At 43.6% G+C, this 24,343-nt stretch overlaps 1 protein-coding gene across 2 annotated transcripts in view; it reads right to left on the bottom strand.

The window, feature by feature from the left end:
• LOC126522760 (U3 small nucleolar RNA-associated protein 14 homolog A) overlaps window positions 1-24,343 on the bottom strand; it is a 39,212-nt gene that overhangs the window by 5,111 nt on the left and 9,758 nt on the right. For both annotated transcript variants that reach the window (XR_008610596.2, XM_050171555.3), the window contains exons 8-14: window positions 23,673-23,795; window positions 20,656-20,750; window positions 19,593-19,716; window positions 17,139-17,216; window positions 10,642-11,786; window positions 9,121-9,237; window positions 2,963-3,062 (exon numbers count right to left, since the gene is read on the bottom strand). Coding sequence is in view for 1 of the 2 variants with exons in the window: in XM_050171555.3 (XP_050027512.1) it covers window positions 2,963-3,062; window positions 9,121-9,237; window positions 10,642-11,786; window positions 17,139-17,216; window positions 19,593-19,716; window positions 20,656-20,750; window positions 23,673-23,795 (1,782 nt within the window). In the remaining variant the exon portion in view is untranslated. The remainder of the gene's footprint in view (window positions 1-2,962; window positions 3,063-9,120; window positions 9,238-10,641; window positions 11,787-17,138; window positions 17,217-19,592; window positions 19,717-20,655; window positions 20,751-23,672; window positions 23,796-24,343) is intronic.

Below are 24,343 nucleotides of genomic sequence, written 5' to 3'. Positions count from 1 at the left end.
AGTTACAAAAATGTCCACTTAATTGCAGCCAACGAACAATTTTTGGAAGCATGATTTTTCGGATTCCAATGCCACCTATCCCATAGGGTCAATGCAAAAGGATGTCTGAAATTCCGGACGCTGCAATCCTTCGCCTTCCGACATTTTCAGATATTTTGCCGTGACCGAAGGTCCGAAACGGATTAATTGAAGCTAACAGCACCACCATTTTGATTATCTCACAGCGTTGAACCAGCGCTCTCGCGCACCGATCCGATGGCAGCCGTAGTCAGCCGTAGTCGTCGTTTTGTGCTGTCGTTAGGCCTGGCTGCTTCGACATTGGCTGTAAAGCTTCTTGCTGTTCGGTGCCATGTTTTTCCTTTAAAGGATGCGCCGCTGTCGGTAATGGCGCCGACTCGGCCTTCGTTACCTTCGCCGACGGCGTCAAAGCACGGAAAGCAGTTTCCTAAAGTACGCTTCGCCGTAGTACAGCGACGTTACGCGGTCAAGCATACGCCGTGCATTACGGTGAAGCATACCGAGAGTGCGAAAGGGACATTTTCAAGGGACATGAAACGAGTTACTTGTATACGCCGGCACCCGCTGTCTCCTGTCACAATACGAACACCGAGACACCTACAAATTGTACTGGCGGGGCTTTAAAGTTATTTCGGACGTGGATGTGGCGATATGAGTCCTTGAAGGCAGTTAAAGGCATACATTCATTTTTTCAGACTGCCCGATTTTTGGAGGTTATCGGAGTACCTAAGGAGTTCGAAAAGTTGAACATTGACCGTAGATAGCTCAAAGAAAAAAGGAGAGAAAGAAAAAACCATGAAAGAAGAAAGAAAAGGAAAGGAGATGACATTAAAAGACGTCATTCAATTTTCATTTACAATATCACCAGCACAAAAGCTCCTTAGACCATGCATCATCACAAATGTTATCTGAACACTGCCAAGTTGTAAAGGGTCAACCCAGGGAGCATATAGCACAAGAATAGAGCAGAGTTAGAGTAAATGAGGGTATAATTTGTGAACAGTATACCCTTATGTTTGTTTGTCAGGCCTAAAATGGATTCAGTAATAGCCAAGAAGCAGCAACTAGAAAAGTGCGACTTGATGGCATGAGGAAGCAAGCTACCCTCCCTGCAACATAAGTTTCCTCAGATTTTGACCCAGCATCTAGAAGTGATATTGACATGGGACAGTTATGATAGTTCAATAATGGCAACAGAGGCAGAGAGCTTGATACCAAGGTCAAGCAGTGTCAAGAGTGGTCATGAGTGTGAATTCGCCATAATAGATGTCGTCGCAGGTTGCTGTATACTGTTCTTTTTTTTATTCGAACCAAATAAAGAAAAATAACTCGGAGCACATAGCACAATTCTGCCTGTTGAGGTGATGAGAGAGAAGTGGGGCAATATTTCTGAACTTTCTACAATGACAAAACATGGCATTAATATGATGTAATTAATGCATACCATATCCGAGTAAGGTACACACCCCTACTCTGAAGCACAAAATTTTTGAAGTAGTCACTAAGCCTCATTTTCCTTAAGGCAGGTCAAGCGCACAAAGACACGGACGGCAAAAAGAAGACAAACAAGGCGCTACACTTTCAACTAATCTTATCTGTAAAAACCCCCGTATATATATATATATATATATATATATATATATATATATATATATATATATATACACATTCACCATTCAAGTCCCGGTGCATGCGTCACAAACAATGATAAGTATATCGCCAACTGCGTGAGATGATGCCTCACAGCGCACGCTCATACCTACACGTGTCTGCAAAACGTTGTGACTACACTATGAAAACTTGAACCGATAAAAGGTGTTGACCAAAAGTACGTCAAAGGATAAACTGACGAGTACAAAAAGCTAAGAAGTGCTATAATGGGGGTGTCAACAAAATACAATGGGACACTGAAACAGCTGTAAACCCAAGGCACCAAACGTTAGTCAGTCGGTAAAGAGGAAAGGAAGAAAGGGGGGGGGGGGTGCAAGGAAGAGTGATCAGAGAATGTGGTTCCCCCCAACTCTTAGAGCGCATTCACACTTGCGAGTCACAGAGGTCGTGCGACCTTCGGTCGTCTGCGACCAAGCAGCGGCTCGACAACACCAACGTTCCCACTTGCAAGGGCCACCTCAGTGGCCTGCGGGTCGCCTTCTCATTAGAAATGAGCTGTCTCGGGAAGGACGCTGTTCGCGCGCTTGCAGGCGTTTCGTATTATAAGTATGACAAGTAGTGCAATGTACAGCAGTGCAGAAGCACTGCATGCATTTGACACTTATTTCGTACTTGCTGTGCATTTTTGTGTGTGTACATTAAAGCAGCAAATGCAGAACGTTACTGCGTAATAAATCATTCACATGCCCTATGCCTGGGGTTTGCCAGGCTATACTGTTGCTACATAGTAACCTAGCAATGATCATAACCGAGTGGTAAGAGGGCTATCTAGACACATGGGTGGCACATACCAATCAGCATCACAATCAATGGTGGGGAAAGTCCTGACAAGAATCGACTACCAACTTTACCTTGAATGTGCCAGACATAACAGGCATTATTATGTTTAAGAACATTTTGTCTGCAACCAAATAAATAAGATATCTGATAGCAGCAGATGTTATTGCTAAACATAAAAAATTTTTTAGATAGGATAAGCTTCCCTTGCAAAAAAACATTTAATTTCTGAATTTTTCTTGTCCCCAGTGACCCTTAGTTCTTTCAAGAGTAAAACACCAGTGAAACCAAGCCCTCTAGTTGCCAATACCGGCACATAATATCAGAAAAAGAAGCAGCAGTGCATTATTTTGCCATTATAGGTGGTCATATGCACAAGCTTTTTATTTCTGGAAAATACACCCGGTACTGGTCCTAATCATAACTGAAACAATAACTTATGCAAAAACGTGACACCTCCAGCTATCATGCTTAACACTGTTGAACATGCATTCACCTGGTGTGCCTCAAGTTTTTCATCCTGGGCTTCGCTGATGATCACATTTCCAAGTGTTTGGTCTTTCCTCGGTGGTGCTGGGGGAGGCTTCACAAAGAACCTGCAGGCAAGTTAGTGAAAAGGAATCCTGAATTGTACTCACAATGAGACTCATTTCACATCAACTAAGACATGTCTGTATGCAATGCCTCGAACCTCACATTTGGACTCACCAGTGTGAGTCTTGCACATTGTGTATTTCATATTAGTACAGAAAGTGTGATACAAAAACCTTATCTTAGGCAATGCAACTTGAAGTAAATGTTATTTATTTTTACCATAGAGCACTGTATAAAATGATGCAACATTCAGAAAAAGTCACGTGCAAGTAAACATCAATCTTAGTCTACATGATCGAACCTGATTAGAACGAAGTCGCAGCTCAAATGAAAACAATGCCTTGGTTATGTCCAATATACTATTTGTCGTTAGCATAAAACAATAGGCAAAAAAAAGAGAGAGAAAATGCGTTCATATCTATGCAATACAAATCTGAGTGACTCCTTCAACAGGCCAACAAAGGGTCACTTATTGGTTTCCATGGCCTGTCAGCACATTGTCGTGCCAATTTGTGGCATGAGAACAGCGCTAAATTACAAACACATGCCTTGTACCTGCGTTGATAAGCAACTGTGCAACGAATGTGATCACACGGGATGTGCACGTCTGCTTGCCAGCTGGTTGGCCAGAATGCAGGTGCGTATCCATATTGCGCCATCTCAAGTTGCTCTTGCTGAGTATTTGACATTTTCACAACAAGAATACTAATGATAAACTGCTGGACAAACAGATATTTGCTTCACATTTGCATAAATGTTGCGATAGATCTTGCATTTCTGGTTTTCTTATGGCAGTCAAATACTAAGTGAAATAAGGCATGGCCAACCACAAGTTACATTGTATCTGACAAGCTGTTATACCCACATTCATTATACTGAGCTTTGACTGTACTTAATTTTTGCAGAGTAGTGCTACCATCCCTGCTGCCCTCTGTTCCTTGCACCATCAAAGCTTTCAAAGTCGGAATGCATCTCTCAGCTTCAACAGTGCTCTTAGCATAAGCTTAGCCATCTTGGTTAGCACAAGTTAGACGAGTGGGAAAGCTGCTTACAGAATTTCATACATTGTCTATTAAGCTAAAAATATGTTGGCCCTAGTAAACAAAGTTAAAATAGCCACCTTGCTGCTAAGGTAGCTACTATTTCAGCAACCATGACAGAAACACTTGAGGAACATTCATTGACTGTATAAGCCCTTTCTGTACCACACAAAATGACAAAGTGTACTGAATTTCCAAGAGTTTTTCCAGAAAGCCTCATGTAATTCTGTTCATCATTGGTGATATTGGCATACCTGCCAACCTGACAAGTTCAAAAATTGGGTAACTTTCTATTCGCGCCAAAGGGGGGTGGGGGTGGATCATTGTTTCAACTTTTGGTGGGGCGGGGTGGGGGGGGGAGGGGGGAGTGTTTCGCTCAAACTTTCAGGCAGTGTTCAATGACTCCTTTTGCAAGACCTCGCAGTAGTAGACTTTGCTCACTTCAAAAATTTGTCAGAGTAGCTTTGCTCAAAACATGGTCCAGATTGAGCCCTTCATTAGCAGGTGTTGGAGGGTTGTGTTGCATGTCGATGAGCGGAATTCAGTCCTAGTTTTTCGCGCCGTGCTAAACATACCCTCACGCTGTGTAGCTATGCGGTATAACGAGTAAATCCAGCATAACCTTAGCAACTCGGTGAAACATGTTTTCCATCAGCGTTTTTCATTTTTCCAACCATAGACCACTGCACATCCCACCTTTCTTTATTCAGAATGTCCTCTAAAAGACTGTATGCCTGCAGAGTGGCAAACTCAGCTTCGAGAGCATCTAAAGTGTCTTTAGGAGATTCGTTGGAATCTAGGGGCAGCAGCTGAGGGAAACTCTGAATAAAGAAACGAAGACTCGAAAGCGATGCCTGTGAAATAAACTTCAAGTTGGCCACCTCCGCATTCTCTGGAGTTGCGTCCACATCCATAACGCTTCGCCTCGTCGCATTTCGGAAACAGTTTCCGAAGAAAAGGCCCAACATGGTTGCTGACATTAAGGGGTAGGTTGTGTTCGGCGAGGAATCCCGTAAACAGGCATTCTACACGTATGACACTGTCGTCGCAGTTGTTCCGGAGAAAGTTCACTATGTTGTCTTGCTGCTCAGCGATGCGAACGTAGCTTTGATGCTTCGCCGTAGAAACGTGCAGATTAAAGTCGCCTTTGCCATCGTGAGGCACGCTGACGTCGCATCCACATATTGTACAAAATGCGACATTTTCTTTTCTTGATGTCAAAAAGCACGGAAATTCAGAAGTGCAAGGTCGCAAGAACTTCTGCAAATACCTTTTCTTGGGTTTTGATAGCGCCATGGCATCAAGCACACAAGGCTTCTAACTTTACACGGCGCACTGCACACAGATGGCCTAGCCAATATTAATCATCGCACAAGCAGCAGCAACAAGATGCACCATGGAGGAAGGCATGCATGAATGAAATGCAAGAACTGCATTGGCTCTGGCTTTGGTCGGCTTACTAGGCACTGTAGTCAGCTGCTTAGTCGATGATACCGATGGTGCTAGTGCTGCCGTTGTTGGTGATGCTGACGATTACGATGTGGCTGTAGATTCCGCGATGCCGGTTTCACAAAAACCATTATTGCGCAAACAGAGACCACTTTTCGGGAGATATAAGATAGTGATCGTACAATCAAAAAGTTCAGTAAAAAATCGGGAGGGTTGGCAGGTATGTATTGGTACCAATTCCGGTGACAACTAGGCCCATCAGCGATAGGGAAAAGATTAACGATTCGTTACAAAAATCTGCTCATGAAACTTACGGGAAAGAGAACATATTATAAAAAAAAAACAAGGGCAGGGAGGCAGGCCTGAGTTAGTATGCTCTGGCCTACTACTTTACACGTGGTGAGAAAGAAAGGCAACAAACAAATAATGAAAGATGATGATGAGAACAGGAAGGAGGGATGCATATACAGGCAATCCAGGATATATCGAACTTGAAGGGGATAGCAAAATAGTTTGATGTATTGATCATTCAAAATATAATATATCAATGTCTGAAGCTTATCTAAAAACTTTGTCCATTTTGGACAGCCTCCTAAAATTGTGAAAAGTGGTAATTTACAGATTTCTTTCTCCAAGGCCATGTCGAATGCCCAAAAGTTTACTTACTTTGCAGACGAATGTTGCAAGCAACTTGGCTGCAGTATGTTTGATAGATTGATTACAATGCCAACCCTAAAAGCCTGTGTCACCCACCCCTGAATAAAGTTCATTGCCTGCATGCCTACCTGCCCATCCACGATAATGTGGTGCACCTCACAGGCGTAGATATGCTTGAGCGTTTTATTCAGGATAAGGTAGAAGTGAACGCAGTGCAGGAGGAAAGCAGCCTATCAGTGCACTAGTACTGTGAATCGCTTATGAATGTGCCCAGATACATGTCTGTTACAATATGGCACATGAACAGCCAGTTGTCACATGTTTGCAACAAGTCAAACCGACAGACACTGTTAGATTCAAAAGTGGCTTGAAGCTTGCAGAACACACGAGTCCATTCCCACTGACATGCCCCTGCGAGTACGAATGAAATGCATTCAATGCCGATTATGGGCTCACAAATCGCACAGAGAGGCTTGTGTACCGCTCAGTGATAGTAAGGGCCGCATGTGGTGTGAGGTGATATTGCTAAATCCAGACTGTAATATAAAAATCTATCGAAGTAGGGATTGAGATCAGACTCGCTTTGACTGTTCGAGAAGCTCGAAAATGCCGTTCACTGAGACTATACAAGACAAACCCAGCAGTGCAGACATCGGCATCCCATGCTTGTGGCCACACAGTGAAAAGATAAGAGGGCCATTCATGCTTTTTTTCTGACAACGCACGTACAGGACTGGGAGGATTTCTGCATTCCTGAAGAAGCATGGCGATACTGTTTCCGATAATGAACGGTCGCAGGTAGTGTGCTTCACTGCACGGCGATTTTCCCGCTGTCAGTAGGCTTCACCGCATAACACTACTGTCTTGCAGTGAAGCTTACCAAACCCAATCTGCAATTGCAGAGCGCAAATACGAGCCATCCACATTTTAAGGGACACTCCTTGCTCATTTTTACTGCTGCCCTTCAGATTAAATGTCTTGCTTGAGAGCATCTGTCAGAACAGAGTGGTTCCGCATGAATGAGAAGCACATTTGCAGGTATGCAGCGTTCGATATATCGAATGCGGCAGTAAACAGGAGTTCGATATACGCATAGTGCAGTACAGGTATGTACCCAAGGGGGGGGGGGGGCACCCCCCCTAATTATGTGGCATACCTGCTCACCCCCCCGCCCCCGCCTGCTCATTCCACCACTTTTTACACACATTCCTAAAGCACCGCCAAATCAATCTTGAGACTTGAAAGCTATTCGGAGGTCAAAATTTGGAGCCTCTTTCACTCCTTTTGGATGGCAGTAGTTATCGGCATCTCCTGGGATGTGAAGGCCAGTTTTCTTACCAATTCGGTGCCTGCGCGATTAACTTGAGATGCTTTCAGTTGTCACCATCTATTGCAACAGTCACGCGCATCGCTGTTCCTTCGTTAGTTCAACCTTTCTTTAGACTCAACCAGGAACCAGGAAAGGGATTCAGTTCGTAGTAAGCTGGTCTGTATGCTTTTGGAACGAGTTGTGGCCGGATAAAATGCCAGCTGCATTTAGCTTTTCCTTTTGCCTCAGTACTTCCTCGAGTGACGGCTCGCCGGGACGCTGGCAGATCCTAGGAACCATATACCCGTGATATAGGTTAGATAAGGTGGAAAATAAAATCATGCGAAACAGCGTCCATGATCAAATCCTGCAATAACTGTTAAACCCGTAAGCAATATGAATGTCTCCCGTTACCTCGTCTGCTTTTTCCAAAATTGTACAGCACTTTTCATGCAAAATTGGCAACTGGAAACAAGAGTTGCAAGGAGTTGAGAAATTAAGCCATCTACTAAGGGAGAGAGCCGAGCCTACAGCCAAACAGGAAAGAAAAATGAAAATCAACAAATTTAATCGTTGTTTGTGAAAATATTTATGGATCAACACATTATGAATCAACCCCTGAAAAAAAAAAAAAAAAAATACCTGTGTACGTGCCTGGTGCAGTACATATGATTTCTGGTGGAATGTTACAACAGTTCGTTAGAGACAATAATTCGATATATCCGAGTCTGATATATCTGTTATCGACTGCATATAATAACTATGCGATGCAGTGGTTCTCCTTATTCTCATACTTTTGAACAAGCTTTGACCCGAAGCTCCTCCACAGCTCCACCAAGTGGAGCATAGCAGCGGCCCTAGACTGAAGACACTATGCTCACAAAGGGCTCTTCGGTGACTTCTATGACGATTTGCCTGAAACACAACTTCAGTCCAGTGCATTTCTGTAATCGCTGTGAATGCCTAACCAGAAAATTTCTGATCAAGAACGCCGTGGAGTGTCAGTGAAGTGCAGTGAACTTCAGTCTAGGAGTGGCGTTGTGATGCACTTTCTTGAGTCAAGACGGAGTATTAAGTGGAAGGATGTTCCAGTATGCGGGGGTATAAAGTCTCTAGAGCTGACAAATTGGCTAGTCGCTAATGGTTTATTACGAGCATGGTAGCACAAGAGAAAACGAGAATGAGGAAGGAAACAGGACAGGTGTTGTTTCTTTCATCGCGCCTGTCCTGCTTTCTTTCTTATCCTCGCCTTGTGTTGCACTACCATACCCATAATTAATATCACTAGTCCAGTCCAATGCTCTGCAAGAGAGTCCGAAATAGCACTTACAGCTATTTTTGCTTTTGTGTGGTCAGTGCGGTCACAGAATGCCCCTAAAATGGTCCCTTGCAATAATGCTTGCCTTCAAATGGCTGCCTGCATGTTTTGTGACGATATGCTGAAGAGTCTCAGGTAAGCAGCAACATATATGGGAAGTTTGGGCAGTTTCCTCCCATCCGATGAGGTATGCGTAGCATTAAGTCAAAGTGACATCAAGGCAAATTTGATGAAGCGTGCTCATTAACAGAACACCTGTGGAAACCCTATGGAAAATTGCTACTCACTTGCGTCTCTTTTTTTTATCTACCTTGATGCCGCCGCCACCCCAGGATCCCCATCCAGGCAAGAAAAGGTCAACACCTTGTGGTGTATCCTGCTTCACCTGCGCTTTCTTCTCTTCCCTGCAAGAAATGAGGGTTTGCTGCTAGAGGGAAGCCATCAGCAGTGTGTCACACGTAAATGAGCAATCTCGGCACATGCCAAGTGATTTGTTTACCAGTGTCATCATAGGCTTACTTTTACCACTGTGATACGAAAATACACTCACAACGAAACACAATTTTGTTTCTAACTAGAGACCGTCCTTATTTCATGCACTTTCAGTTTAGCTATGAAGACTCGTCCACACCACTGAGATTCGTTTCATGTTGTTTTATGCAAGCAAGCACTGCTGCTATGAGACCTAACCCAAATGTGTGAATGCAGGTCTGTCATAGCAGCCTGTACCAGCCACAGTGGCTTATTGACATGGCATTATTCTGCTGAATACGACGAGGTAATGGGTTTGAGTCACAGCCTTAGCGCCTTGCATTTCAGTGGAGGTGAAATGCAACAACGCTGGTATAAGGTTTAGGTGTACTTTAAAGGACCCAGGGTGGTCTAAAATAATCCAGAAACTTCCACTACACTATCCTTCACAACTCATTAGGCAGTTTTCTGACGTTAAACTCCACAACTTAATCTAACCCTAACAGCAGCCTGTACTGCAAGCCATTGGCCACTGTCCAAGATGAAAAACATTGCAGGACTAAGGTGATTGCTGGGACTCGGAGGCTAACACCCTGGAGCACTTGCATCTCTGCAAACTGTGCATTCAAGCCAAGTCTGACAGCAGTAGTACATGATACGAGTAAACAGATGCAGCAAACAGTTGTCTGTTACCACGTTCATGATAGTCGTCCTCAAGTTCAAGCACAAATGTGCAATACAGAACGATATGCTACAGCGCAGAGGCAAAGAAAATGAAGTCAGGGTGATAAGATTGCAACACTAACGACTCTCCCTAATTCAACATTGCAGAGTTACACAGTGTTCTTCACAACTACTGCATTGCAGAATGGACCTTGTTAAATGTGCAGCTTGAAGTGCATGTAAGGATTATGCATACTTCAAATCCGTGTATTTGATAGCGCTATATGGGTACAATAAGCAAACTATCTAATTAAGCTATTTGCCTGTCATTATATTGTCATGAAATATGATGTTCTTTTTAAATTTCAGCACTGTTCAAGGCCAAGACAACACAGCTTGCTCCAGAGTACTTAGTGCTGGGCTCAAAAGCATTGAGACAGAAGCACTCTTCATTTGAAAGACACAAAATACTAGAATTGTAGCACATTACCAATCAACGACAATAAAAAGTGTAGAAAATATGAGGCATTTGGCTGACATGCTATCAATACGCAGTTGACTACCCATTTCTTGTAATTAAGGGAAGCCCTAAACACCCTCACAGGGTGCATCATGAATGAAAAGGTGGCATGCAATAGCGCATTTAGAATAAAGCAATTCTTACAGCCACTCACCTGAAAGCACTGATGACATCGTCATCTGCAAATGCTTCAGCAATAGTGACGGCCTGTTCATTCTCAATGTCCTCATCATCCAAAGCATCCTCAGCAGTTCCACCCAAGTCTGGAGCCCTGGACTTTAGTATTTGCTGTTTCACCTGAAGGAACTTCGTTGGGTCAACTTCTACTTTATCCGGCTTAGCTTCTGGCTGGGTTGGCTGGGGGACCAAGGAGCGCTTCTGTGATGCCTTTGGTGTTTTATCTTTGCTGAAACTTTCCAGGTCTTTCAGAGTCCGCTTCCTTTCCAATATCTCATCCAGCTGTGCCTCACATTCAGCATTTTCAAGGCCTTCCATTGTTGTGCTGTCAGCGTTGTTGTCATTTTTCTCTTCTTCGTTGACCTCTTTTCTCTCCTTGAAAGTCACCGACTTATTGCTCTTCTGGTTCCTCCTTTTCTGACCCGGCTTCATTTTTTTCCTCTTTTTCATGGCATGTTCATTCAGAGAATCAAACATCTGGTCGATGTTAGCGTCTTCTCTTTCTTCCGAGGACGGCTCCACTGGCTTGGAGACCTGTGCACTGATCTTGCCTCCATTCTTCGTAACTGAAGCGAGTTTCCTTTTTGGACCTTTCTTGATCAAACCAAACTTTGCTTGACCACCATATTTCGGATTTGAAAGTGCTGCCTTCTTTTCTTTTTCATTGTCGATCATGCAGCTTTCTGTTTCAGCCTCGACTGCTGTTTTCTCTTCAGTACCCTTCGTAATGGTTAAGCACTCCTGCTCACTTTCCATGCTGTTCACTGCTCCAAGAGCACCCTTATCACAGTTTTTATTACCAGCCTCCTCCCCATCATCACTGGGTAAAGCTTCAGCATCCTTTCCCCTTCCAACATCTTCAGGAAGTGTTTCTGGAGATGCGGCATCAGCATTGACATCATCAACGCTATCTACTCCTGTGCTGGGCCATGATACACTTGGGTTCTTGAGCCATGGGTTAGCAGAGTTGAAGAAGCTTGCCTCTAGCTCTCCAGTATGCGCGGCTGCAACTTCTTTAGCAGCAGCAGAGTCCATTGCATCCTCATCATCAGATGATTCCACGAGAGGCTTCTGTGTGAGTTGCCGACTTAGCTCCAGCTGCTTCAACAGTGCTTCTCGACTCTTAGTACAAAAGAAAGAGGGAGGGTAAAATTCACTACGTTCGTAACAAACTCAGTAGACGGAAAATGAATGCTTAATTTTGCTGGTACAAACAACACTTTCAATGCTCATATTTTCGTTATGTGGGATGTTTGTTTCCTTTACGATAGTCATTGTTGAACACCATCAACAAGTTGAGCAGGCTTGGCAACCATGGTGGTGTGACAATCTTTTTTTTAGCATCAACACTCTGTGGCTAATGGGTGCCTCACAGCGACACCATGGCAGATTGGAGTAGGGCATTCGGAGCTGAGAAAATTTGAGCTGTGGGTAACTCTAATTTTTTTTGTATTTTGAAGTTTCTGTGGCCGATAACTTAGGTTTGTGTACGTTAGTTATCAGAATTCCTTTTGTTTTTAGTCCTTTGAAATGCTAAGAAAAGGTCTTAGCATTCAGGGCTGTAAAAAAGTGTTGCAGAGCCCCTTTAACCCATACTCAGCTCATATCTGAGTGGAAATTGACACCATGCTACATACACAACATTCATGGATATCTTTAAAGGGGCCCTGAATCACCCCTTGAGCTTGGTGAAATTACATACTGTCCGCAAGGTAGCATACACTGCTGTGAACATCTCAGCTAAGTATTGCTGTCATACGCACTGCGTGAAGCTCGCAGGCAGATTGGGAAGTCGCCTTTCTCTCAACACTCTCTATTAAACAAAAGGCTCTCTAGACGCACTATTTTGTCATCCCCTTTTCCGGCTTCTATTAGTCGATAGCTGACATCAAGCTGCGGTCGGCTACATGGTGTAGATAAAGCGACCACCGCGGGATGCCGCCACGAGTCCACTGGCTAAGCACACTGTGGCTCGCTGAGGACAACCGTGTTTGGCTTATGTTTAGTGCATCATAGGCATCAAAGGCAGAAGTCGTGGTGTCTACACTAACATCCAAAATTAAATTTTAACTGCGTGCCACGGTGACATCTAGAAGGCAGAGCGTTGTGGACACGCCCCACTGCATCGTAGCCTTCTCAGTGCAAGGCACTGAAGAAGGAACGGGGGCACAGTGGAGGCCATGTTTGATTGCCAATAACTCCACTTCTGCTGAATGCATCGAAGTACTTTTTGCAGTTAAGTATTTTTGAAATAGCCTATTTTTACTTCAGATGCCTTTCTCCACTTCAATAAAAAGTGGTTCAGGGCCCCTTTAAAACTGCATTTCTCTTGGCAGCTGATAAAAACAATTACACATATGAGCTGCTTCAAATTATATAACAGTTAGAAGCTGACTCTTAGGCATGGTGCCTCCCTTTAGTTCAGAGTAGACAAATGGCTAGGTATTGATGACACGAATGACATGTTTCAAGATTAAGCAGAAATAACAGAACATAAAGTTATCAGCATATAAATGTGTAAGTCAGCGGAAGAACTTGAATGTCAACCTCAAAGATGCTGGTGCACTATTCTGGCACCAAGAATAAGGATTTAGACATTGTGCATTGATATTATCAGCTGCTCAGCCCTTTCCGTACCACAGGAAATGACAAAGAGTGTAGCAAATTTTCAGACAATTTAAATAAACACAGTTTCAGGACTACACTCATCAGCAGTAAAGGGTTAGAGCTATGAGTATTGATATGCCGATTATAAGTTGAACAAACTGCAATGTCAAACTTGTGCATCTAATCCGTCACAGAGGCTTGTTGCTCTAAAACAATGCAACAATGTGTCAGTGTAGTATCACTTAAAGGACTGGCATGTGAATAGGCAAACAATGTTTTTAAACAGACACTGTTATTAGCTTTTGACAGCATCATTATTTCACAACCTTCCTGACTAACTTATTACACTATAAATGACCAGCAGTTGAATACTAAAATCACAAATTGAGCTACAGAGGCCAATGTAGCAAAGGATTTCAGCTTAATCTCATCTTCGGGCTATATGCCTTTTCTACTAAGCTATAGAAGACATACAGACAACAGAATCTTGTACGAGGCAAGCAATGATAGCAACAGCTGCCGATCAAGTGACATGTCGTTTGGGCTGTTCAAGATGCAAAGATTAAATAGCAGGGTTATCACAAGCAAACAAAGGCAAATGAAGCCAGCCAAAAAAGGCACTTTAATGCAGTTAAAAAACAGAAAAGAAGTTTGATAGTTGGCTGTACCAGTAAAAGGCACTTTCATGCAGTTAAAAAACAAAAATAAGTTTGATAGCTATTGGATATACAAAGTGAAGTAAAAGAAAGGCTGGAAGCACACTGGAGACTGCCCAAAGCAGATTGATTGGAAGTGAGCCAAATGATAACACAGGCCCACAAGAGAATGTCAAAAGCAGTGAAAAGTTGGATATTGCTTGCCCATCCAAACAAACATTAGCGCAAGAAAACTTCAAACATTTTGGAAATAATGCCAACAGGCAGTTGTTCATAGAAAAACTAGGCGAAATGTTTCATCATCTACTAGCTCAACTGCACCTACGAGGAAGAAAACAGAGGCTAGGATTAAAGGGGCCCTGAAACACTTTTCTAACTAATCAAAGAAGGGCTTCACTGTTAAAGGAAGTCAACTCACAAATCTCATGCCGCAAAAAAAGTTTAGAATCTTTCAACTAGTATAAGTTTTCATCTCTGCTAGCGTGCTAGAAGATACACAGCGCAGAAGCCAATAGAGCAAAGCCCCAGTCAAAAGTTCTATGCCGCAGCGGCGAAAGCGCTCATCATGGCACCCCGTGGTGGCCGCAGTAGACTACGCTACGTAGCACACCAATGCCATCTTGGAGGCCACGCGCAAAGATGAAATCATTTTTTGTCTTTTTGGGATAGCAGACATACTGTAAAAACTCGCATATAATACGAGGTTTTTTCCCTATTATTAGCGTCCCAAATTTTCGCTTCGTACTATATGCGGATCCGAACGAAAATTTCAGTCAGAAATTTCGGCTAGAAGCTTTGGTTTCGTTATTGTTGCGTAGCTATGGCTTGACTTCATTATTGCTGCATGGCTATGGCTTCGCTTCCTTACTGCTGCGTGGCTACGGCTTGGTTTCGTTATTGCTGCGTGACTACAGCATCGTTTCTTTACTGTTGAGTGCGCACTTTGGCAGCACAAGTGCAAACCATGCTTTGCGAAGTGCGCCTTTTTTATTCCGCATTGAAGGACCAAGATGTCCGGACCACGAGAACAGTACTCGGCTGCTTTCAAGAGAAAGGTTATTTTAGCTGCACAGGACATCGGCAACAGTGCGGCCGGGAGGCAATTTGGCCGTTTGGCGTCAACGAGGGAAGCATTCGCGGGTGGTGTCGACAGAAGGAAGCCCTTTTCGCGTGCAGCGGAACACGAAGAAGCTTTCGCGGCCCTAAGAGTGGGACATTCCCGGCAATCGAACTCGCCCTGACAGAGTTTGTACGCCAACAGTGAGCTGCGCATCTAGCTTTAAGCATGGAGCTTATGCAGGCAAAAGCTAAAGAGCTTGCAAGAGAAAAAGGGCTACCGAGCTCCACCTTCAAAGCGAGGAAGCACTGGATTTATTGCTACATGTGCCATGCTGGATTTTCCTTATGCCGCTGAACTTCGATTTTGCAAAAGCTGCCCGAATCGTTCGAAGAGCTGCTTGTGGCTTTGGCTTTCCAGCGCCATGCTATTTTGCTGCGCAAGTCCAAGAACTTCCAGCTAGGGCAAATCAGCAATGCTGACCAAACGGCTGTTTATCTGGACATGCCATCACCCCTCACCGTGCATGAAAAGGACTCTAAAAAAAGTTTATATCCGGTCCACTGGCAATGAGAAAACGTGAGTTACCATCATGTTGTCGTGCACGGCAAGCTCCCACCCTATGTCGTATTCAAGTGCAAGACAGTGCTTAAAGGTGAGGAGCTGCCAAAAAATGTGGTTGTGAGATGCCATAAGAAAGGCTGGATGAATGAGACTTGACTGGATAAAGTCTGTCTGGTGTAGGTGGCCCAGTGCACGGTTATCGTTCCCGTCCATCCTCGTGCTGGATGCATTTCGTTGCCATTTGGTCGACTCAGTGAAAAAGCTGTTGCACTCGTCGTTATCCCGGGTGGGATGGCGTCTCAGCTGCAGCCTTTAGATGTTTGTGTGAACAAGGACGCGATCAAGCGGTGTTACGCAGATTGGATGCGTTCAGGTGAGCCTGCAGTGACGCCAACCGGGCGGCTGAAGCGGGCTTCGCCAGCCACGCTATGCAAGCGGATTGTGGACGCATGGGCCAGCATACCAGAGGACTGTGTGCGTCGCGCATTCAAGAAGTGCGGCATCTCGGAACGCGCTCGATGGCACAGAGGATGAGTACCTCTGGGAAGATATGTCCGACAAGGAACTATCCGAAGAGAGCGCATCTGAGGAAGACATCGATTGAAGGGCGGAGTCCAATTTAAATAAACGTTTTCCTCGAGTTTTCCTAACTCGTATTATACGCAGATAACTTTTATTTTTCATTTCGCGTCCCAAAAATTTCACCTCGTACTACTATATGCGGGTTTGTATTATACGCGGGTTTTTATGGTATATGTGCTTTACATGTTTATTTAACTAAATATTAGCAATTATGTATTACTGAGAATGCTCTCGCGATAACGAAATCAGCCAGTAGCGTTAATGGGCCAGCTACTTTTGATGCAACGGCAGCGTAAGCAAGAGCAAGCAATTTGTCACTGTTTGACACGACTTGTAAATTACTGCGGCATGCAGTGCCGTAATATTTGGCTTACATGTTCACAGCAGGTTCTACGAAAGATCAGCAGTTTTTTTACTATGTTCAAAATGTGTTTCAGGGCCCCTTTAAAGGGTCGCTGTAATAATTTTCAAACACAGTAAAAAAAAAGGTTTGCAATGCTGCCATGAATGTGGGAACCAAATATTGTTCAGGTGCAGGCAACAAAGAGCGCACAATCTTTCATAAAAGATTGCTCGCTCTCTTCTGCAGCTTTCGAGGCACCCCCTTTTCTGGCACCATCCATAACATCATGGCCAACGCAACAGCCCATTGGCCCCAGCCAGCGGGCAAGTGATCATGAATAAGCAAAAGCTTGCAACCTCACACACGCACCCACACCCCTCCAATCTTCCAGCAAAAGGCGGAGCAGTGGTTATTAATGCGTCTCGCCTGTCCTGTCATTGCTCCTCTGTCGCTCTCGGGCACCTATGTCATTTTTAAAAACTTTTTGTGCGCAAATTTTGGAATATATATTGATTCAAAGGCATTGCAGTTATCCCAGTGTGTTTGTCACATTTGAAGAAAATAAGGCACAGGGCTCTAAGAATGCAGTGTCAAGCAAAAGAAATGTGACAGAAATGCAGGAAGCTGCCCACAAAACCAGCTTTCAGGAAAGGGCATAAACTTACCTCCTGGTTGTACTTGGTTCTCAGCATTTGGTGCTTGGCCCATTTTCCTGTGCCTTTATGCCTTAACGACACTCTTTCCTGCAAGAAAGAGCCGAAGTTTCAATCATTTGCCAGCCATAAAAGAGACACTAAAGAGAAAAAGATTATGAGCTGCATTAGTAAATTACCCCGTTACAACACACACCAAGAATGCCACTCTTACCCTGAGAAAAGGCTTGGTAAGCCAGAAGATAATGCTAAAACGAAAGATGGGTGGCGACGTGGCCTCGAAGTTCCCACATCAGATAGCTGTGACATCACGAATTTTGACCACATCTGCCCAGGACTAGTCAATGTTTATTGATAAAAATTGACTGCATTCTATTCTAAAAGACCCAAAGACAGAACTTGGCAAGTTTCAACATCTTTTACTGAGCCACAATGATCCAAATATCAAGATACGGTCACCAACAAATTTTTCAGACTCCAAAAATTCGGACTTGATGGATATTCAGGACTTGATAAATGCCCTGTTAGGGTTCCCACAGAGCTAATGCATTTTCAGGACTGATTTTTCGGATGAATTTAGGCCGTAAAGTTTGATTTTCCGGACTAAATTGCTCGTTCCGAGCCACGCCATGCGACCATGGGGGCCGCCACGATGGGTTTTCCACTGGCTTGGCCAGGCTTGGCTTCCAGTGGTCCACTCTATAGCCTCCAAGATTGGAAAGTGCACGCTTTCAACAGAGAGCGTGTAACATCCTCCGCTATCGGAGGCCATGCCCACTTTTCCTTGGCTGACAAGGCACTTTTTTTGGTAAGCACTATCGTCATAGTCACTTAATGCGGGATCCTTTTATTATTATTATTATTATTATTATTATTATTATTATTATTAGTTTCGGTTGCTTTCCCCACAGAGTGTGTCTACAAAGCAGGTGTGTCGCGGAGATGTCACATCTTTGTGTATGTTTGTACAGCTTCGCATTTGTATGATCGCCACCACCTCATGTGCCTTCGCAAGAGCCAAGTGGTGCAAAGAAACGTCGCTCGTTTCTTCGTTATCCATGGTGATCTCCAGCAGCGGAGATCGACAACGCAGTGGCGCTCTTGTCATATGGAGACAACGTCACTCTTGCGCAAATCTAAACAAGTCTGATTGCTTTCAAGCGTAGTATGAGGCACGGCATTATTAGAGATCTTTTTTGAGCCGCTCTAACCATAATAAATTTTATTTTTTTAGTGAACGAGTTTTTCGGACTGCTCAATTTTTCTGACAATTTTTCAGTCTACATGAGGTCCGGAAAATTGGTCGCTGACTGTACCTTGAAATCCATGATGCCACACAAACACATGTGCTGAGGTTTTGACAGGGGGAAAAAAAGAAAGTGGAACTTTGACCTTCATTTTGTTTTCTAACAGTCACCCTACTACAGACGACTTCCGTTAATTCAACTCCAGTTAACTCGATCCCAACCAAAGGTCCCAGCCAGCACAGCACCCATGTATTCATACAGGCCCAAGATATCATTATTTCAATCCTGATATTGTTTTTTGCCGGACACAATGAACTTGACCAGACAGCACATAAGCGCCTGACCTCTATGGTGACACCAATAGCAACCCTTCTAGTGGCCACTGAAAACTCTTATTTTCGACCTGGCCAAGGAAGATTTTCTAGCGATAACCGCAGCTCACATTGCCTGATCACGGTATTATGGATGACGGTAGAGGCGCTTGATCTTAGCGTGCGCCTCTCAAAATCTATTTCAGGAAAGTCGTGCCAAAAATTGCCTGCGCAGTGCAAAAGGATATGAAACCAAAATGGCCTTCCCGGCCATATTTATGCTTTACTGCACATCACAGGTGACTTTAGAAAACCGTCCATCATTGTGCAATGCACATTATACCCTTGCCCATTTTTCTTGCTAAAAAATTGGTTGTGCATTAGATTTCTACTTTGTTTGGGGGCTTGGATGTAATTTTTACATTAATTTTCTACTACTTTCGTAACATAGAAAGGGGCGCACATTTGATTCGGGGTCATGTTAGAACCGGACAAATACTGACAAATACTGACATTGTTTCTGTTTTTCTGCATTTCGCTTATTCGACTCGCCAGATAATTCAACCAATTTTGTCGGTCCCATCAGGGTCGAATTAACAGAAGTCAACTGCACCACAAGATGAACAGAGCTCTGAAAAATTACTTTATCAGTCCAAACTTCTCTTGGTTTCTCTTTAGTGGGCCCTCTGACCTGAACACTACCGGCAGCTGCTAAAACCCAGACCAATTTTGCAGTACGTAAATGAGCATGGTGCAGGTTGTCCCACTGGCTGTCACACAACTGGTCACACATGCAGCATGCAGGAGTGGCCAAACATTACATGACATGAAGACTTGATGCAAAATGCCAAGAGACTAGTATAGCTAGAAATGCACATATGTGTTGATGAATGCCTATGTACACTCACCAAGACTCGCTGCTTTTCAAGTTCTCGCAGCTTCTCAATGGCAAGCTCAGGGTCCTTCTCCTTGAGTTCTTCGAACTCTTTCATTTCTTTTTTCAGGCGCTCCTTCTTCAGAATACGGTGATATCTGGGGAATTGACAGGCCACAACTAAAAGCTATGGTCACAATTATAAAGCAAAATATAAAATAAAAATAAAAGGTGTTTTCTCTACCAGTGGCTCGGTCTGGCGCGACTTCGCAACGGCAGCCAGAATATACATATGCTGATATAGCACAGTGAGAAGAATAAGGGAAAAGGTTATTCCCCACCTGATTCAACAATTATGAGTGGCCGACACTCGCAAGAATAGTTCTAGTACACATACACAAATAGTCCCCAAGAAAGTGGACAAGAGAATGGCCAGTGACCACTGTAGCTCAATGGTAAAGCACTGCATGCGTAATCCAGAAGATGTAGGTACCACTCTCACCTGCAGCAGGTTGTCCTTAAGTATACATTTATTTCCCCTTTTCTTTATTCTTTCAATATTACAATGAAATTGAACAGTTAATTTCGCTTATCTTTTCCCTGGTTTCATTGTCCATTGGCTTCATGTAGCTGAATAAAGGGAAAATCAGACATCCACCTGTTCGTAGCAATTGCTACAAAGGAAACCCATACGGGTTCCAAAGGTTTCCTTTGTAGCAATTGCTACGAACGGGTGAATGTCTGATTTTCCCTTTATTCATTACTTCTCTCCACCTTGCGGGTTTCCGCAGAACTACTACGTCAAGCTTCATGTAGCTGTGAGAAGAAATCGAGGCCCAAGGTTTCCCTATTCTTCCAGTTTATTGTCACAAGTTCTCATAACTCGTCTAATGCTAGATGCAGTCAATGTGTTGAGACAACACTTACTACATATATTTTCCGCCATAGGTCTGACCTGAACCTGAACTGTGGCTTTCACTCAACCATTACATACCCACACATAAGGAAGTAGACCACTACATACTCACACATAAGGAAGTAAATGAAGGAGATGCTGAATTCACACTTCAAGGAATAAAATTATCTCTTGCACTCACTTCTTGCTTTTGATCTTGCCCTGCCTTCGAGCCTTCATCTCCTGATAGGACAGCAGAGCCCTCATCTTTTTCAGCTCAGCCAGTCTTTCCTTGGCCTAAGAAGGGGAGCAACACAAGAGTGAAGGAACAGCCTTGAACAGGAACAAGGACAAGTTAAAATAAAAAGCGAGTGCATGTGTTTCAGCTAGGTGCGCAAATAGTTGCAATACAGAATAAAGAAAAAAAAAACATGTTTCACCACTCCTCGTGGGGGGGTCAAAATACATTCATATCATGAAGAATAAACTGAAATGCATTATCACAAAGGTTGTAAGTACACATAGAACGCCCCCTCCCTTTCCCTCAAAGGCTGTCTATAGTAACAGCTAGGGGTGTGCGAATATTCGAAAAGTTAGCATATTATCGAATATTACATTTTTAATTTTCATATTCCACTCGAAAAATAGATATTCGGAAATGTCCGAATATTCGTTTATTCGAATCAAATCGAACTTATTATTGGCCGTGCGGAAGCAAACACGATCCTTAGCATTTGTTTCTATTTAATCTAAGAATATTTGGGCGATTTTGAGCTGAATTTAGTGAAGATTTCGTGCTGGTAGCGAAAATTTTCCTGCAAAGCCCACTAGGCCATTATACGTCTAAACTTTGCAGGAAAGCCAACCTCTCGTAGCAAGGGGCACGGGTTTGTGGAAAGCGTCTTCTTATTTATTTATTTATTGCAGCACCACCCACATTTGTGAGGGTATTGCTTGGCAGCAAGTGCGATGAGTGACGACTAGCACAGGGTCAAATGGTCCCGAGTTTACGGGCATATGATGCGGTATAATAAGCGTAGGCTAGCGAGGACAGCTAGTGGAAAATTACTAAGTTTTCCAAGTTAACATGAGCCAAACACACAATGTTTTAGTATAACGGCTTTCTAGTCTAGTTCTTTAACATTGACAATGCAATTGCAATGTTCCAACATAACAAATTAACCCAACTTGCTAATAAATGCATGTGCATATCATTATTAGATATTCGAAGCTAAGTATTCATATTCCAAAATTTTGAGATTCACACAGACCTAGTAATGTACCCAAAAAAAAAATAAACGGAATGCATTGTACGCTCCACTGCAAGAAAGTTCCGCTTTGTCTATAATTGGTTATAAATGAATATGCAGTACATAGCGTATTTTCGCACGCATAACCCGCACGAAAATTTAAACAAAGTTAACAGTAAGGTCGGAGTGCGGGTTATATGCGAGCTTCGCCTTGAAGTATGGCTTCGCGGCAGTGCGGCGTTCAATGCCGTGAAGCCACATTTCAAGGCAGGTTCCTCCGCCATTCTAAGTTTAGTTATCTCCTACGGGACGCCACCCTCTCCCCACCCCTGCATGCTGAAGATCCCTTCTCCCCTACCGCATGGTTGACCATTCTGCTCGTCTTTAGGGGTTGCCATTGTGCGTTTAGCAGTTGGCGAATAGTGCATGCGGCGACGGCAAACTCCAACCCCGTGGCGCTCCCTCTGTGCGCGCGAAGCGCTTTGCGATACGGTGGTGGGGCCAAATTTCCGAACCGGTCGCGTTTGCTCCATCGCCATTGCTTATGCGAGGGCGGTTCCGTCCGTACTGTCATCCGCTGTCGTGTGAATGATAGCTGCAAAGTGATCCTATTCACGTCACATGTCGCGTGGCTGATTTGTCCGCGACACCGTCAGTCGTGTGAATCCAGCTTTATCAGCTTCGCCGAAGAAAGGGGAGGAGGGGTGGGATACAGAGCCGTGGACGAGTCGTGCATCCGCAAATGGAAGGTGTTTTTGCAAAGGTATGAGTGTTGTTGCATGCAGTTATTTCCACGAGTTGTGCATAGAAAAATACTGCACACTATAATAATCAAAGCAATCTTTGCAAAGCTGTGGGACCAGTAATCGTCATATTTTTTAAAAAGCCTTTCAACAGCATGTCAGCTGACTATGCGAGCACTCGGTGGATAGCAGGTACAATGCATATCCCTGAACATTGCTTCCACGATTTTTAGTGCACAATAGCACTGCTACTCGATTTCGGAAGTCATGCCCACATTCTGTGCTGGTTTTCAATGTTCCAGCTTCTGCATCATTTCTGAGAAGCAGTAATGGTGGCCTTTTTTTGGGAGGGGTTCAGTATCAAAAACATGCTTTTGTGAGCTTTTCATGACACATCCACTAGCGTAGATGACAAAATTTTGCATGGAGGCTGCTTTATATTCACATTACTTGAATACTACAGACTTCTTAAGTGGTTCAAAGTTTCGTTGCAGGTTGCCTTTAAAGCACACTTCAGGGAACAACAATAACATATCATTTTTCCAACCTTCTTTGTGTCAATGGCCGGCTATGGCTTCTTGGAGTAAAAGAAAAGGTTGGAGTTCACAGAAGTCAAAGGTTAGTGAGGCCTTGAGGTTATCTACTACACTGACACTCAAAAATTTCATGGTTTTTCCTTACTGTTTTTATGAAATTCCTTGACAATCTATAACACTGGAGGTTCCACACAAAAAAGGAAAGGATGATTTACAGCTTGCAAAGTCACTATGCCGGCCTACAATTTTCAGCAACTACAGCCAGTAAGCTGCAAGTAAGATGGGACGCACTATTGGATGTGGCTCTATCATGTGTTTCATGACATTCCAACCAACCGGCCATGTTCACACTCAGAAAACCAGCAAAACACATCGTTATTTGCAGATTGTGTAGGTTAAGATGAAAATCTCGTTTCCTTCTGGCATACTATTAGTTTCACCATAACTACTGCATGCCCCAGATTCCCAGTTTCCCCTAATCCCAGGTTCCCAATTCCCAGTTTTACCCCTAATCTTCCAGAACTGGCAAAAAGCCCTGAAAATTCCAGGTTCTCCCTCATGATAGGCAACCTGCTATTTATTGCATGAGGGTGAAAAATGACTATGGCAGCTATGCAGCAAGTAGTGTCATGAATACTTCAGGCATCTTTTTTGATACTGGGTACAAGAATGGCTTTAGACAGCTCTCACCTCTTCCAAGCTCATGGCCTTCAGGGCTTTCTCTTCAGCTGGAGTCAGTTCAGCTCCTGGTGGCGTGACATTTTCGCTGACCTTCAAGATCTTGTTTATTTCTTTTTCAAGATCCGTCTTCGGCTGATGTGCAGTATGTTAGGATGCAAGAAATAATAAAAGCAGGGATACAAGGTTTCCTTTTTTTTAAGAAGCAAGCATTCTCAAAATGCAACACATAACCCTACAAATTTTATACTAGCACACTACAAGAAAACAAACAATGTAACTGAATTTTCTTGTGCTGCAGTTCTAAGGCTGCATGCATACCTACGACAAAAAAAAATATAATCTGTTAATTCACTCTTTCTGGCTCTGCTGGAAGCAGCCACTAATGCAATAATGCACAGACCCACTTGAGAAACTTCATCAAACTGATGATGACAAATGTAATTAGTGGGAGAAAAGCTTGTAATACTGTACTGTGCACAACTCAAAAGTATTAAAAATACCATATTTACTTGCGTAATGAACGTACCTTCTTTCCCCTAAAAATGTGCACAGTTGGGGGTGCATCCATTATGCAAAGCAAAATGTTGAGCGACTTTTTTTTTCCATGGCCACCTCTAAAAAGTAGGAGACACACGGTATGATACGGCGCCGACGCGCCAGAAAAGCAGCCATATCAGAGG

Source organism: Dermacentor andersoni, chromosome 6 (assembly GCF_023375885.2).
Source record: "Dermacentor andersoni chromosome 6, qqDerAnde1_hic_scaffold, whole genome shotgun sequence".
NCBI classification, from domain to species: Eukaryota; Metazoa; Arthropoda; class Arachnida; order Ixodida; family Ixodidae; genus Dermacentor; species Dermacentor andersoni.
This window is presented reverse-complemented; position numbering and strand designations above follow the sequence as displayed.